This window comes from Brachyhypopomus gauderio, chromosome 3, assembly GCF_052324685.1.
Source record: "Brachyhypopomus gauderio isolate BG-103 chromosome 3, BGAUD_0.2, whole genome shotgun sequence".
In the NCBI taxonomy this organism is placed as follows: domain Eukaryota; kingdom Metazoa; phylum Chordata; class Actinopteri; order Gymnotiformes; family Hypopomidae; genus Brachyhypopomus; species Brachyhypopomus gauderio.
The window spans coordinates 5025826-5040303 of NC_135213.1; the positions used below are offsets into that span (position 1 = coordinate 5025826).

The following is a 14478-nucleotide window of genomic DNA, read 5'->3' on the forward strand; positions in this document are numbered from 1 at the left end:
TTTATTGATAAAAATCTTTATATGAAATGAATTGTCCTTTTACTAAATATATTATGAACAACTTTCTACTGCAAAAACACTTTTACTCAGTTAAAAGCAGTGTTGGGAACGTTACTTTAAAAAAGTAATTAGTTATAGTTACTCACTACTTGTTCAAAAAGTAACTGAGTTAGTACCTGAATTACTCTATAATAAAAGTAACTCGTTACTCGTTACTATTTGCGTTACAATTTTAAAAAGGTTATATGCCAATTAATTAAGTTTTTTTTAAGCAGTTTTCACAGTCAGTTGAAATGAGTAGATCAGAAAGTTGTTTAACTTCTGATATTTATTGCACATCCACAGACCAGTGCAGGATAAAATCCTTTAAAATCCCAAATCTTTGTAAAAAAAAAAAAAAAAAAAAAGCAAAAGTAAACAGTTACACTATATAAAGTGCATTTACATCTATGAAATTAAATTAAATTCTCTCAACCTGAGACAACTGGTTTGTTTACAACAGAAGTAAACTTAACAATAAAACCTCTATTCTTAAATAAATCAAATACCTAGTCTGGTAGACATTCAGGAACTTCAAGTATTTTCTTAAATAATGTTTATATCGCCTTGAAAGTTCTAGTAGTTGCACCTGACGCCATTTCTGCATCTTCTCCGTTTGTGTAGTGTCACTCGCGTGCTTCGGCGCGCGTGTAAAAACACTGCCTCTGATTGGCTATCATAACGCTGCCTTAGCCAATCGCTTACTGACTTGTTAAGTTAAACAGGTGTTACACCGAGAACTGTGACCTATCGGGATCTGTTACTCCTCACTAGTCTGGGCAGCGGTCCGCTCGGTTTACTGTTAGTATATCAATATATAGTAACGCACCGCTTTTAATGACCAGTAACGTCAACGGCGTTGTAACGACAGGAAAAGTAACTAATTATATTATCCCGTTACTGACAAAATGACGACGTTACCTAACGCCGTTATTTTTAACACTGGTTAAAAGTAATCATTTATTTAACTGCATTATACATAAAAACTGATCACAGTGACATTTTCCACATATGGGACGCAATTCTGAACACATGAACTGACTCCACACACTTGAAACGTGTTTTAAACAGACATTTGATAAAGTAAACTTGTCTCCTTCCTTGTTAATGCATAAAATGTATACATGTAAAAAAGACAAGGCATGCATAAAAAATAATATTTTACTCAACAAAGCTCATCTGTTGTAAATCTGTTACTGACCAGCACTGACTTTCACAACAATTACAACAGCAAATATTCACAGCTGTTTATTTTTATAGTGCAATGTTGAAAGCAGCATTCCACACGATTTAGTCTTGCTCATTATTTGCCCCTGAAACTTTTAGCCCGCACAAGTGCATCAATATCGGGCATCATGTCCTGAGAAGCAGCCAGTTTCAGAATCTCATTTAAGTGCTCATGTGTGAGCTTTGAGCGCAGCTTCGTTTTATTAATGTTTATTACTGAAAAAACCTGCTCACAAAGGTAGGTTGTCCCAAACATGGACAGCATTTTTGCAGACAGTGCTGTCAATTTAGGATTGCGGGTAAAGCAGGTAAAGCGATAGAACTGCCTAACGGACAATATCGGAACTGCAGATTTTAATTAAAATGTAGTTTATTCTTCTTTAATAATGCAGGTTTATTCCGCGGGCCGGACTGAACCCCCTGTAATTTTATAAAAAATATTTCTGTCATATGCATTTGCTAAATGTTAAATTATGTGTCATAGTAACTTGGTCTTCGATTTTTTTTTCATGCCAATTTCCTTTTTTTTGCTGGGGTCCGTATGTTTGACACCCCTCATCTATATCATCTAATGACGATTCACACACAGTGTTACAATGTGCGTACGAAAACGCCTTCTTTAGGTATACATTTAGTTTTTTGTTATTGTTTTAAACTAGTCTGCAAAGAAATACAACAGCAAATTTAAAATCTTAATCTTAAATAGGCATATATGTTTTTTATGCAGTACTTTGATGTACAATTGTCCCACATTCACCAGTGGCCTGGTCTGCCAGGCATTCACAATGCAGTGGTGAAAAAACAATTCACCATAGACGCCAATGGTGCAAAAAGAGCAGATCTTATTTCACACCCACAGAGCAGGAAACATGACTGACTGCATATGCAGAAAATGAACACATATTTACATGTAAAAGTAGCAGCAAAAGAAAGGAAATTGGCATGAAAAGACCAAGTTAATGCATAAGTTATTATAAAATAATATTTAAATAAAACTATGACACATAATGTAACATTTAGAAAATGCATATGACAAAAATATTTTTTATAAAATTACATTTAAGTTGGTCATTACCTATTTTGTAATGGAAGGATTTTCTTAGGTGATCACTAGTGTGTGTGTGTGTGTGTGTGTGTGTGTGTTCTCACTGCACAGATGGGTAAATGCCGAGGATTCCAGTTGGTATGAAAATCACAATTGGCAATATGGCAAAAACACTTTGCAAAACTATACATCAAACAACGCATTTAATGGCAATACTTTTTGGATGAACTGACATACAGTAGCCTTCCCTCTGTGTTCAGGCTGTGTTCTCCTACATTGTATAAAGATCCATTTGCCAAAAAATTGAGAAGGTTTGCATAGAAGTAAAGGCACAGGTGTGATATTGAACATGTATGACTTTAGAATATTATTTAAGTAGAACTGACTGTGAGGAAACACGGCAATGTTTGCAGAGATACAGAACTTGTTGGCTTATGACAAAGTATTGAAGTGGGTCTTGGAGTAAGGAGGCTCATGTTAATGGAAAATTCCATGCATAAAAACTTAATAAAGTGTTTCTGATACTAATTATGAGCGTATCTGGATCACTATAACCAAGGGAGACCATGGTTACACATCTAACCACATTTATTCAACAACCAACAAAATATACAACAATGAAAAATGAAAATGAAATGAAATATGCCATATTTGTCAATTGTGATTTTTCACCGCAATCGAAATTTGTCCTCCTCATTTACCCATCTGTGCAATTAGAACAAACACACAAACACACACTAGTGATTACTAGGCTGTGGTGCACAAATGCCCAGAGAGGTGAATAGAACAACTATTCAAAATTAAACCCAACACAGAAATAGAAACAGAAACACATACCTAGCGGTGCAGGTTGTCTCACCGTGCAGGGAATATGGTGGAGTCGAGGCAAAGGCAAGGTAACATTTATTTATACACATTCATACACTTTCAAACACATGGGCAATTCAAAGTGCTTTAATTAGCAGTAGCTCAAAGGAAGAAGAGACCTTACATCCACAATCCTCTCCCTTTATACCCCACACACAATCATCTCCCATTATACCCTACACACAATCCTCTCCCTTTATACCCCACACACAATCCTCTCCCTTTATACCCTACACACAATCATCTCCCATTATACCCTACACACAATCCTCTCCCTTTATACCCTACACACAATCCTCTCCCTTTATACCCTACACACAATCCTCTCCCTTTATACCCTACACACAATCCTCTCCCATTATACCCTACACACAATCCTCTCCCTTTATACCCTACACACAATCATCTCCCTTTATACCCTACACACAATCCTCTCCCTTTATACCCTACACACAATCCTCTCCCTTTATACCCTACACACAATCCTCTCCCTTTATACCCTTTATACCCTACACACAATCCTCTCCCTTTATACCCTACACACACACACACACACACACACACACACACACACACACACACACACACACACACACAATCATCTCCCATTATACCCTACACACAATCCTCTCCCTTTATACCCTACACACAATCCTCTCCCTTTATACCCTACACACAATCCTCTCCCTTTATACCCTTTATACCCTACACACAATCCTCTCCCTTTATACCCTACACACACACAATCATCTCCCTTTATACCCTACACCCACAATCCTCTCCCTTTATACCCTACACACACAATCATCTCCCTTTATGCCCTACACACAATCCTCTCCCTTTATACCCTACACACAAAATCATCTCCCTTTATACCCTACACACAATCCTCTCCCTTTATACCCTACACACAATCATCTCCCTTTATACCCTACAAACAATCACCTCCCTTTATACCCTACACACACACACACACACACAATCATCTCCCTTTATACCCTACACCCACAATCCTCTCCCTTTATACCCTACACACACAATCATCTCCCTTTATGCCCTACACACAATAATCTCCCTTTATACCCTACACACAATCCTCTCCCTTTATACCCTACACACACAATCATCTCCCTTTAGACCCTACACACAATCCTCTCCCTTTATACCCAACACACAATCATCTCCCTTTATACCCTACAAACAATCACCTCCCTTTATACCCTACACACACACAATTATCTCCCTTTATAACCTACAAACAATCACCTCCATTTAAACCCTACACCCACAATCCTCTCCCTTTATGCCCTACACACAATCCTCTCCCTTTATACCCTACACCCACAATCCTCTCCCTTTATGCCCTACACACAATCCTCTCCCTTTATACCCTACATCCACAATCCTATCCCTTTATGCCCTACACACAATCCTCTCCCTTTATACCCTACACACAATCATCTCCCTTTATACCCTACACATAATCATCTCCCTTTATACCCTACACACAATCCTCTCCCTTTATACCCTACATCCACAATCCTCTCCCTTTATACCCTACACATAATCATCTCCCATTATACCCCACACACAATCATCTCCCATTATACCCCACACACAACCATCTCCCTTTATACCCTTCACCCACAATCCTCTCCATATTATACCCTACACACAATCCTCTCCCTTTTATACCCTACACCCACAATCCTCTCATTTTTATACCCCACCCCAGTATATCAAAGGGACAGCAGTTACAAGAACCAATGGGTATTCATGTTGATGGTATTGACAACAGAGTGCATTTGCATACAGAGTGCATTTCCACACAGGAGTGCCACCTTTGGGGTGAAGTCTGTGAACTTCCCCAGTGAGTGATGTAACTCTTTCCCTGTAGCATAGCCTTTACCACTACACAACATGCTGCAAAATGAGACTAAACATGCCACACAAACACATATATATAAGCAAAATACAAACACACCGGTGTAACCACAATACAATCACATTTATACAACCAAAATACAAATGGTCAGTTTTATCCTAATGCTATGGGAACCTCTTGAGGTAAACCACCATTTGTTGCCCCCCATGGTTTTATGGAGGAACACCAGATCCTGCATCCCCCACAGGAACACATCCTATCACTCCTACACCATTCAGCTGACTTCTCAGGACTTTGTAGGTATCTGTAGCTACTTTCCTTGTGGACCTGATTCCCTTTTGCCTGTGAAATATGACTGCTGTCCAGCTTAGCCATCATCTTCCATCTCATGTCAGTAGCTCAGGGTTCAGTACATTGACTCCTTGGTTCTTTGTTCCCAATTTATAGGTGTGGGGACGATATCTAGCTCCCCTTTGCCTTAGAATTTGTGGTGTACCGCATCTATCCGCAGTAATAAACACAAATGATCAACTCCTGAAAACTGAAACTGAGCACTTAAATTGAGCTTCATTCCTTGAATGTTCTCAGAAAGCTTATACAATTGCAATTTGTTTTAAAAATACCACACTTTCCCTTTAAATGTGATGCAAAGGTTTCTTCTGTTGATTCATGTTCTCAAAATTCTTGAAAGCAGTCAAATCTTTTATTTGCCCTGAACTGAATATGGTTTTGTTTTGATTAGCAAATGTTGTTTTCTAAATGAATAATGGAGTATGCTAAAACAATCACTACTCTTAAACAAAGATTATTCAGTAACATGGGTGCAAAAATGTAACAATTCTTTTGACAAAAATCACATCACACATTACATAGTAGCCAGTGCTTAATTTGTAAATCAAACGATGCCGGAACGCAAACAGCAGACAACATAAAATGTTACCGGATCGAGGCAGACCGTTACCGGAACGCACGCTTCATAATTAAAGAGTTCACGGATCCTGTTCTGGCAGGATCCGGCTCAAATTAAGCCCTGATAGTAGCTGAAAGTTTGTGTTCCCCTGAGTAGGTGATAGAGGTTCCTCGCACTGTGCTCCGGCCCTCCTCCTCGATTGCACTCTCAATCATTGACAGAATTGAGAAAATTTTCCGCTTAAAGTCCTTTCCCATGAAAGCGTAAAGAAAGGGGTTCAAAAAGCTATTTGCACTGGCAAGAGTGCTACCAATTACTTGTGCAGTAGGAAGAAGATTGGAGTATTTTGTATTTAGTTCCATCAAAGCAACAATGTGAAAAGGCAGCCAGCAGATAAAAAATATCACAATCAGCACCGTCATGATCTTAAATGGCTTTCTGGACTTTGCCATCTGGTTGGTCTTCAGCTTTCGAAAGATGAGAACATAACAGGTGACAATGATCAGGAACGGGATCACAAATCCAAAAATGAATCGGCACAATACAGTGGCAATATGGTCTCGACCTTCATCATCTTTGTAATTGTTGAAACACTTGTTTGTTGGCTTATGGTAATCTTCCTGGACATCTCGGAAAATGGCTGATGGGGTGCTAAGCACTGCGGAGGTGATCCAAGCCAGAATAACCATCACAGAAGCCTTGCGTACAGTGCGCTGGTTCTGTGCCCATACAGGAAGCATAACGACCACACAGCGGTCCACACTGATGAAGACGAGGAGGATGATGCTGCTGAACATGTTGAGGAACAGGATGAAGGACATGAACTTGCACATGAAGAGCCCAAAGACCCAATCACCTTTAACCAAGTAGACGACATAAAATGGCAGGAAGGTACAAAAGAGGAAGTCAGAAACGGCCAGGCTGAGGTACCAAGCCGTGTGGACGGTCTTCTTCATCTTAAATCCAGCAATCCAAATCACCAGACCATTTCCAGTGACACCCAGTAAGAAGATGATCACATTGATTGTTGCTAAGCACACACACATTGCATCTCTGCAGGTTGGTGTAGGCACTGTTGAGGTTGGTGTTAAGTAGTCATAATCACTGTCATATATTGTATTTGCAGTGGTGTTCATGACGCCTCTTGACTCTGTTCAGCAAATAGAAATCAGGATGTAGTTCTACATTTGAATTTCTACATTTGAAGTTCTAACAGAATGTAGAAAAGTAGTTCTTCTGAATACAACACTTTTTTCAATAACATCCCTTCTTTCTAGATGAGGATTGTTAATGATCTGAAAACTGTAGAGATTACATTAATAAAAAGAGCAAGATGTTCTGAGCATTTTGGGGTTTGGTCAATTAATTTGGTGAATTAAGCTTGTCTTAAATGTTGTTGTCATTAAAACTGGCCATATTATTTATTTTCATGCAACCAATATGTCACCAAACACTCAAACACTCTCTTAGCAAGCACAGCTGTGCGCAATTGGCTGCCGCTTCTCGCCGGTGTGTGATTGGTTGTCTGTAACATAGCTGTGTTAACAATTGTAAAGCGCCTTGGGTATCTAGATAAGGCGCTATAACAATTTGAAACATTCATTCATTCATTCATTCATTCATTCACAGCTCCCTTCCACGTCCCAACTCACAATCACAACTGTATTTGTTATTGCGCACACACCTGCTTCTCATTGGCTCCCACTTATTTAACCCCCACAGATTCCCGATTTCAGTGTTTTACACTGATGAACCTACAGGCCAACCAGGGAGAGTATGTGCAAATGAGCTAGAGAGAGTGTGTTCAAATGAGCTAGACAGAATGTGTTCAAATTAGCTAGAGGGAGTGTGCTCAAATCAGCTAGAGTGAGTGTGCTCAAATTAGCCAGAGAGTTTGCTCAAATCAGCTATGCAGCTATGCAAGAGCTGATGTGATATTTTTTCTTGTTTTGCATTTTGACAAAATAAACTTCCTTGTTTCTTGCCTTGCTCTTGAGTTACAGTAACAGTTACAGTACACCCTAAAAAAGAACAGTTATCTAACCAATCACTAAACTATCTACCTTGTCTCTATAAAGACAAAACAAGAAAACAATATTTATACATGTTTTATGTCTTCTCCGGTCTTGTTTTTCATATTTGCTTATAAGTAAGCATTGTTTTCTTTCTTTCTTTCTTTCTTTCTTCTTCTGATATTATTCAAATAGATACTGTCTTTAACTCAGTCAGGATTAACCCTAAATTAAATTATTTAAGACACATATACAACTGAAAACGTCTGAACCAAATATTTATTCAATAAATATACATTAATACTATTTCTTGTAATGTATCTTGTATATTCTGTAAAGTGTAATCTGTGTGCATATTAGAATGTACAGATTAGAGCGTACAGATAAAAATGACGATAAACTTACCATTTAATGTCTGTAATTGAAAAATTTTGTGTGTGTGTTCCTCGCCGAGTTGAGGCTGCTTTTTGCAAATGGATTTTGCAAACCACAGATTCACACACACCCTCCACCCACCCCTGCTGCTGCAGAGCCCCCACAGTTCAGACAGGGAACTGGCACCAGAGGACTACAAAGTGCTAAAGCAGCGCATAATGAACATTATTCACAACTTAAGAGTTATGTCAGCTAGCATTTCTGACCATCACCATACTAGCTCACATCAAATATGTGTGAATCTGTGATGCATGTGAAATTAATGTATGCTAAACTAAAGCCAACCACGTCAGACAACACATCATGCATATTTATTAAGACAGAGGTCTCAGTACATATTTCCAGTTCAGTGCACCATATATCATGTGCATCCTTTTCTTTTTCTTCAGATGTAACATTACTGATAAATACTCCAGGAGCTCCAGAACTATATTAATATCATTTTGGAATCACATTAATATATTTATCGTGGTTCCAGATTGGGGGAAACATCGTAATGTCGTGACCTTGAATGACTTGGTGGATCTCGCCATTTGGGTTCTTCTCAATCTGAAGATGGTGATTGAGTAGCAGGTGAAGATGATAACCCAGAATGACATGATAGCCCCGTTTTTCCTGAACTGGCTTGATGGTTTTATGTACTGACTACTGTCAGCTGTAGTTGTTGCCATGGTTTGAACCCAGGTTTTGCTGAACATCATGATATTTCCTAGGATGAATTCTGTGATCAGATGCAAAGCACTTTGTAAGTCGCTCTGGATAAGAGCGTCTGCTAAATGCCGTAAATGTAAATGAAAGAGGACGGATGGAATTCTCAGGACAGCAGAGATGACCCAGCCAGATTAACCATCACCAAATACTTGCTAAGGGTGCATTAGTCCTGTGCCCAAATGGAAAATATCACCATCACACAGCAGTTAGTACTGATAATAAGGAGGAAGATGCTTCTTGCATGACCTTACACAAAATCTCCAAGATCTAGTCAAACATGGTCTTGTAGGGGGGTATTGAAGTAAAGTTAAATATAACTGATTGGAAGATTTAGATTTTAATTTAATGTACGGTAATAATACAATATAATAAAATATAATAATAATCATTCAAATACAATCCATAATCAGAAGCAGTTCCCAGAGCAGTTACAATCAAATCTTTGTACAACTGAAGCCGTTTTGTTGTGTGATGTAAACATATTGTAATGTGAGCAAGGAGGGAGCAGTGGCAGTGGCACGCCTTTAACGTCCCTTTAAACAGACTAACCCCTAACCCCTAGCCCCTAACCCTAGGTAAGTGTCCAAGAGCTCCCGCAGTAGTCCACTTCATGGCACCCAACCATGTGCAGCACTTGCGGACTGGACCTGTGGACATAAATAGTGATGGAAAACGGAGGGAGAGAAAAGCTCACCGTGACATATATCTTTAAATATGTGCATGTTTGATCTGATTACATATGTTACTTTAAACAATTGTTAAAACCAAGCAAAAGAACAACACATTTGCTGGGAACTAGGCTGTGAGTGACAGGTCTAGGTCACCAAATTATTTTCAGTGCAGAAACACTAACAGCATGGACAGGAAGCAGAGGAAATGGGTTGTCATGGTTGTGGTTTGCTTTACCTTGCAGTTCAGTTCAAGGAAGCAGACATCTGTTAAACTTTCAAATCCATGCTTCACAACAGGAAACATGAAATCACTTCCAAGCTGACTGTGGAAATTTAAATCACAAGGATTCTCCCACGTCCTGAAAGACGATGGCTGGGAATGTAATAGGCTACATCTTATATTCTTCGGTAAACATGTATTTTCAATTATTGATGCAGTGTAATTCTGTTTAGTCTCATGAGATATAAACACTAAACACTAGGCATTTTCTGCTTCTTGCTGACTAACCTGATGCTATGGACATAGAGTTATTACTGGAACTGAAGTATATATTTGATGAGAACAACATTGTTTGCCCAAAGACAGCATAATAGATTTTACTCAGTGAAATACATGGTATGGTCAAACATATTAAAAGCTCCTATAGGTGTGATGGTTGCAGGTTGGAGGCATAGTGAACACCCATAATAACCTTCCCAGGGCCTTTCGAAACGCTTTCTAGAAGCTCTCAGATTAGAATTTTTGTAAAGCAAGAAAAAATTTTCTCAACAGCTTGCTTCCATCAAACTGACTAACATGAGAAAAAAATGTGTTAAATGTCATTTCCAAGAAACCCAAGTAATTTAGCAGTACAGTCACCATATTAGTCAACAGACGATTCACATTGCTGACTGGTCTAGATGGCAGGATGCCAAAGTATTAGTTTCGGTTCTGTGGCATTATTTATTTTTACACAAGAAATGAACACACAGTAGGAACATATACTGACTAAGCACACAGACGTAGAGCACTAAATGCTAACAGGATGAGAGATGGGTGAAATGAGCAATACGGACACACAGATTAATTGTGTTTTGCAATTGTGTTTTGCAATTGCTAAGACACAAAAAGTGGTCCTTATAGCACAATTTCTGAAACAACTAACCCATGTAGCCTATCTATTGACCGGGTGTGCTAAACCTTAAGCACATTCTCTGCCTTACACTCATTTAGAAATGCTAAAACACACTTTTTGCAAAACTTTAAACACAGTTCTTCACATAAGACACAACATTCAAAACTGAAACCCATGTGTTTCTTTTAGAAAACACTTCCACGCAACTGCTACACTCACCTACCAAAATACCATACCCAGTTCTCACACGTTACAACACTTTTAGCTAATTTTTACAAATCTTTTACTGTCTTTTAAAAATCTTTTAGCTAATACATTTACAAATGTATACAAAATCATATTCTGTGGACAGACGACAAACTCGGCTTTGAAATATGAATTGTAGAGGCAACTGCGCATTGACATTGTACATTTTCAAGCCAGCTGATCAAAGGAACATCCTTGCCTCAAAAGACCTAAAGTTTACCCCATGTTCATGTACTCTCTGGTAGGTCAATGTGTTGAGTCACATGCTACCAATTAGAAACAAAGGGCAGGACTTTCAGGGGTTCAAACCCCACGTCCACCTTTTTTTCCCAGCAAGATATCTCTTAGTCAAATACCTGAAACCAAGTAATTTTTTTACCAGACAGCTAATGTATGCGAAATCATGAACATGAACATGGGGTAAACAAATTATCAGAACTTGATCCCTATAAAGAGGCCACAAGTTGCAAATCTTGGTTTGCACAACAATGGAGGCTAATACTTCACGGAGAGGTAGAGGACAAGGAAGAGGACGAGGAAGAGGAAGAGGAGGAACACGAACAACCATCATGGATGAGATCCGGTCCACTTTGGTTGACCATGTGGTCAACCATGGGTTGAGTTTTCGGGAGGCTGGGCAAAGAGTCCAGCCGAATCTGAGCCGCTACACTGTAGCAGGCATCATCCGGACCTTTCGACTTGAGAATAGGTAAGTAGACCTATCCTGTACACCACACTACTGTATACTGTAGTATACCACACTACTGTATACTGTAGTATACCACACTACAGACCTGAACTGTGTACCACTGTACTACTGCTGCCTTGTTTACTGTAACATACAGCAACAACTCATTTCATGCGGAAAAATTATTCACATCATGTTTTTGCAGAACTGCTAGACTATCCCATTCTGGGGGAAGAAGAAGGCTATTCACCCCTGAACAGGCCCTTGTGAACATTTTACGACTCAACCCTGATGCTCCCTGTGGGGTGCTGATCCACAGGGGCTGGTGCAGGTGGTGACTGCAGGTGGTGCTTCTGTGGGCGTACACCTCCAAGTCTGACCCAGAGTCACTGGAGGGCCACTCCTCTTCCATCTCTGACTCAGACCTCATAGAGGCCTCCCCCACTTCAGAACCACACTGCTCCGACCTCGCAAGGCTCGGAAACATGCTTTAGGGAATGTCTTGTCATGCTCAGAGAATGACCTCCATCCTGTGTGGTCGGACTTTCTGTAGTTGTGAGACAAGCAGGTTTCGGTTTCCTTGTTTTCTTTATTTTCTAACTAATACACAAGACACGTACCGACAAACGACACAGACAACACACATGCTAACCACACACACTAACCACACACACACAGGCAACATGCTAACAAGGGGAGAGACAGGTGAAACAAGTAACACAGACACAAACACACACGGACCACAGAGAAGAGTCAGACTCAGCTACTATCACAGACCTGTCCTTTAAATGGCATTTTCGGGTTCTTGTCCCTATGAAACACTTGTATGTCACCACAGAGACACAGCAGTGCACATACCAGTGGAATAGATTCACAATAAAGCAATTATTGTGTCAGCATAATGACCTTCTTAGTAAACTCGATGATTCACATTGCTGACTTATATAGATATATTCTTTAAATGACATTCTCAGGTTTACATATCTGTGAAACTCTGAGACTTTGCCCTCTGGGTCAGTCCCACCTGTCCTGGGTGATTTATCATGGGCTGAAGTAAATTACTTTAGTACTAACTACACATTTAAGCAATTAAATTGCACATCTGAATAACTATACAGCTGTGTGATATATGTAACATATTAGATTGTTCATTTTCCATTTTAAATGCTTGAATTAGAAAGATTTTTGATGCACTCAAAATTCTGAACTCAAAATGCTGAATTCAGAATATTCAAACATCACATCACTTGCCATGAAAGCCACAGTGTCATTGTTCAAACTGTTGTCAGTTATAAAAAAAGACTTCACATGAGAAAGTGCAACATAAACAGAGAAAGTGCTACAATCGACACCAGCTCAAGATGTAAATATACAACCAATCAGAACACAAGATCAGGGAAATCTTCTACAGCTCATCAGAACACAAGATCAGGGGATTCTGTCCCATTGTCTTGTGGATGGTCAACAATCTGCTCTGAAATGTAAACATTTAAAAACAAAGCTGGAAGTAGTGAAATGTACCTAGTGTGGTCTCTCACTTTATTAAGGAATTTACAGAGACTAGAAGAAAGCGTGGCACTCATAAATCTGACAGAACAGCAGATCTCCTTCTCCAGCACTTCTGACATGAAGTTTACGCAGTTGTGAAGACATTCTGTGGACCACAATATGCTGTGCATGCATGACACAAGCTGAAAGACTCATGTAATTTTATGGTGGATGAATTATGTTTATATTAGTGTAGCTACTAGGAGAGCATGCCGGTTATTTATGTGTTCCCATTTAAGGTTATTGGATTTTTTAAACATTTTCATTTCAGCCTTAAATGAAGAGAAATCTGGAAGATTTTTCATATATCGTCTTTTGTGACTAAAATAATGTTGCAATTTTTAGAGTGTGTCTGAATGTAAGAGAGAACATGAGTGTGTCTGTGTGAGAGAGAGATTGTATGTGTATGTGTGTGTGTGTGTGAGAGAGAGAGAGAGAGAGAGTAAGTGTGTGTGTGAGTAAGTGTGTGTATGTGCGTATGTGTGTGTGTGTGTGTGAGAGAGAGAGAGAGAGAAAGAGAGAGTAAGTGTGTGTGTGTGAGTAAGTGTGTGTATGTGCGTATGTGTGTGTGTGTGTGTGAGAGAGAGAGAGAGAGAAAGAGAGAGTAAGTGTGTGTGTGTGAGTAAGTGTGTGTGTGTGTGTGTGAACAGCTAACAGAAGTGTGTGTGTGTGTGTGTGTGTGTGTGTGTGAGTAAGTGTGTGTGTCCCTCATGCCGTTTGGCAAGCATGCTGTGACAGTGCAGTTTCAGTTCTGTTTCCTTCTTCCTCTGCATTTTGATGTATAACACCTGTTTTCCCAAGAGGCTGTAAAGAATCCAGTTAAAAATGATGTATGCACTGGCAAACCTGCTAACAACTGCTTGTCCAGTGTGAAAATGTAAATATATAGTGTGTTTAAGTTCTATCAAAGCAGTAATATGAAGAGGCAGCCAGAAGTTTGTGTAGCACATTCATCTTCTCTCACGTGGTCAGGATATGCTCAAACAGAGTGCACATCACCTCCGTTAAGGTAACTAACTTCTCACACCTTTTTTTAATCTTTGCTTCCAAACAAGCATTTTTCTTCCCTTTTGCCCCAT

General features: G+C 39.3%; 1 protein-coding gene across 1 annotated transcript; it reads right to left on the reverse strand.

Moving 5' to 3' along the window:
- Positions 1–4336: 4336 nt before the first annotated feature.
- LOC143510064 (chemerin-like receptor 1) lies at positions 4337–8518 on the reverse strand. The gene is made up of 2 exons (XM_076999061.1): positions 8391–8518; positions 4337–7123 (listed from the first exon to the last, which is right to left on the reverse strand). Exon 2 carries the CDS (start codon positions 7107–7109, stop codon positions 6087–6089), a length of 1023 nt encoding a protein of 340 aa, XP_076855176.1. The 5' UTR covers positions 7110–7123; positions 8391–8518; the 3' UTR covers positions 4337–6086.
- Between the last annotated feature and the right edge of the window lie 5960 nt (positions 8519–14478).

Coding starts and splice junctions, on each gene's coding strand:
- LOC143510064 (XM_076999061.1), bottom strand. CDS start 7,109: ATGAACACCACTGCAAATACAATATATGACAGTGATTATGACTACTTA.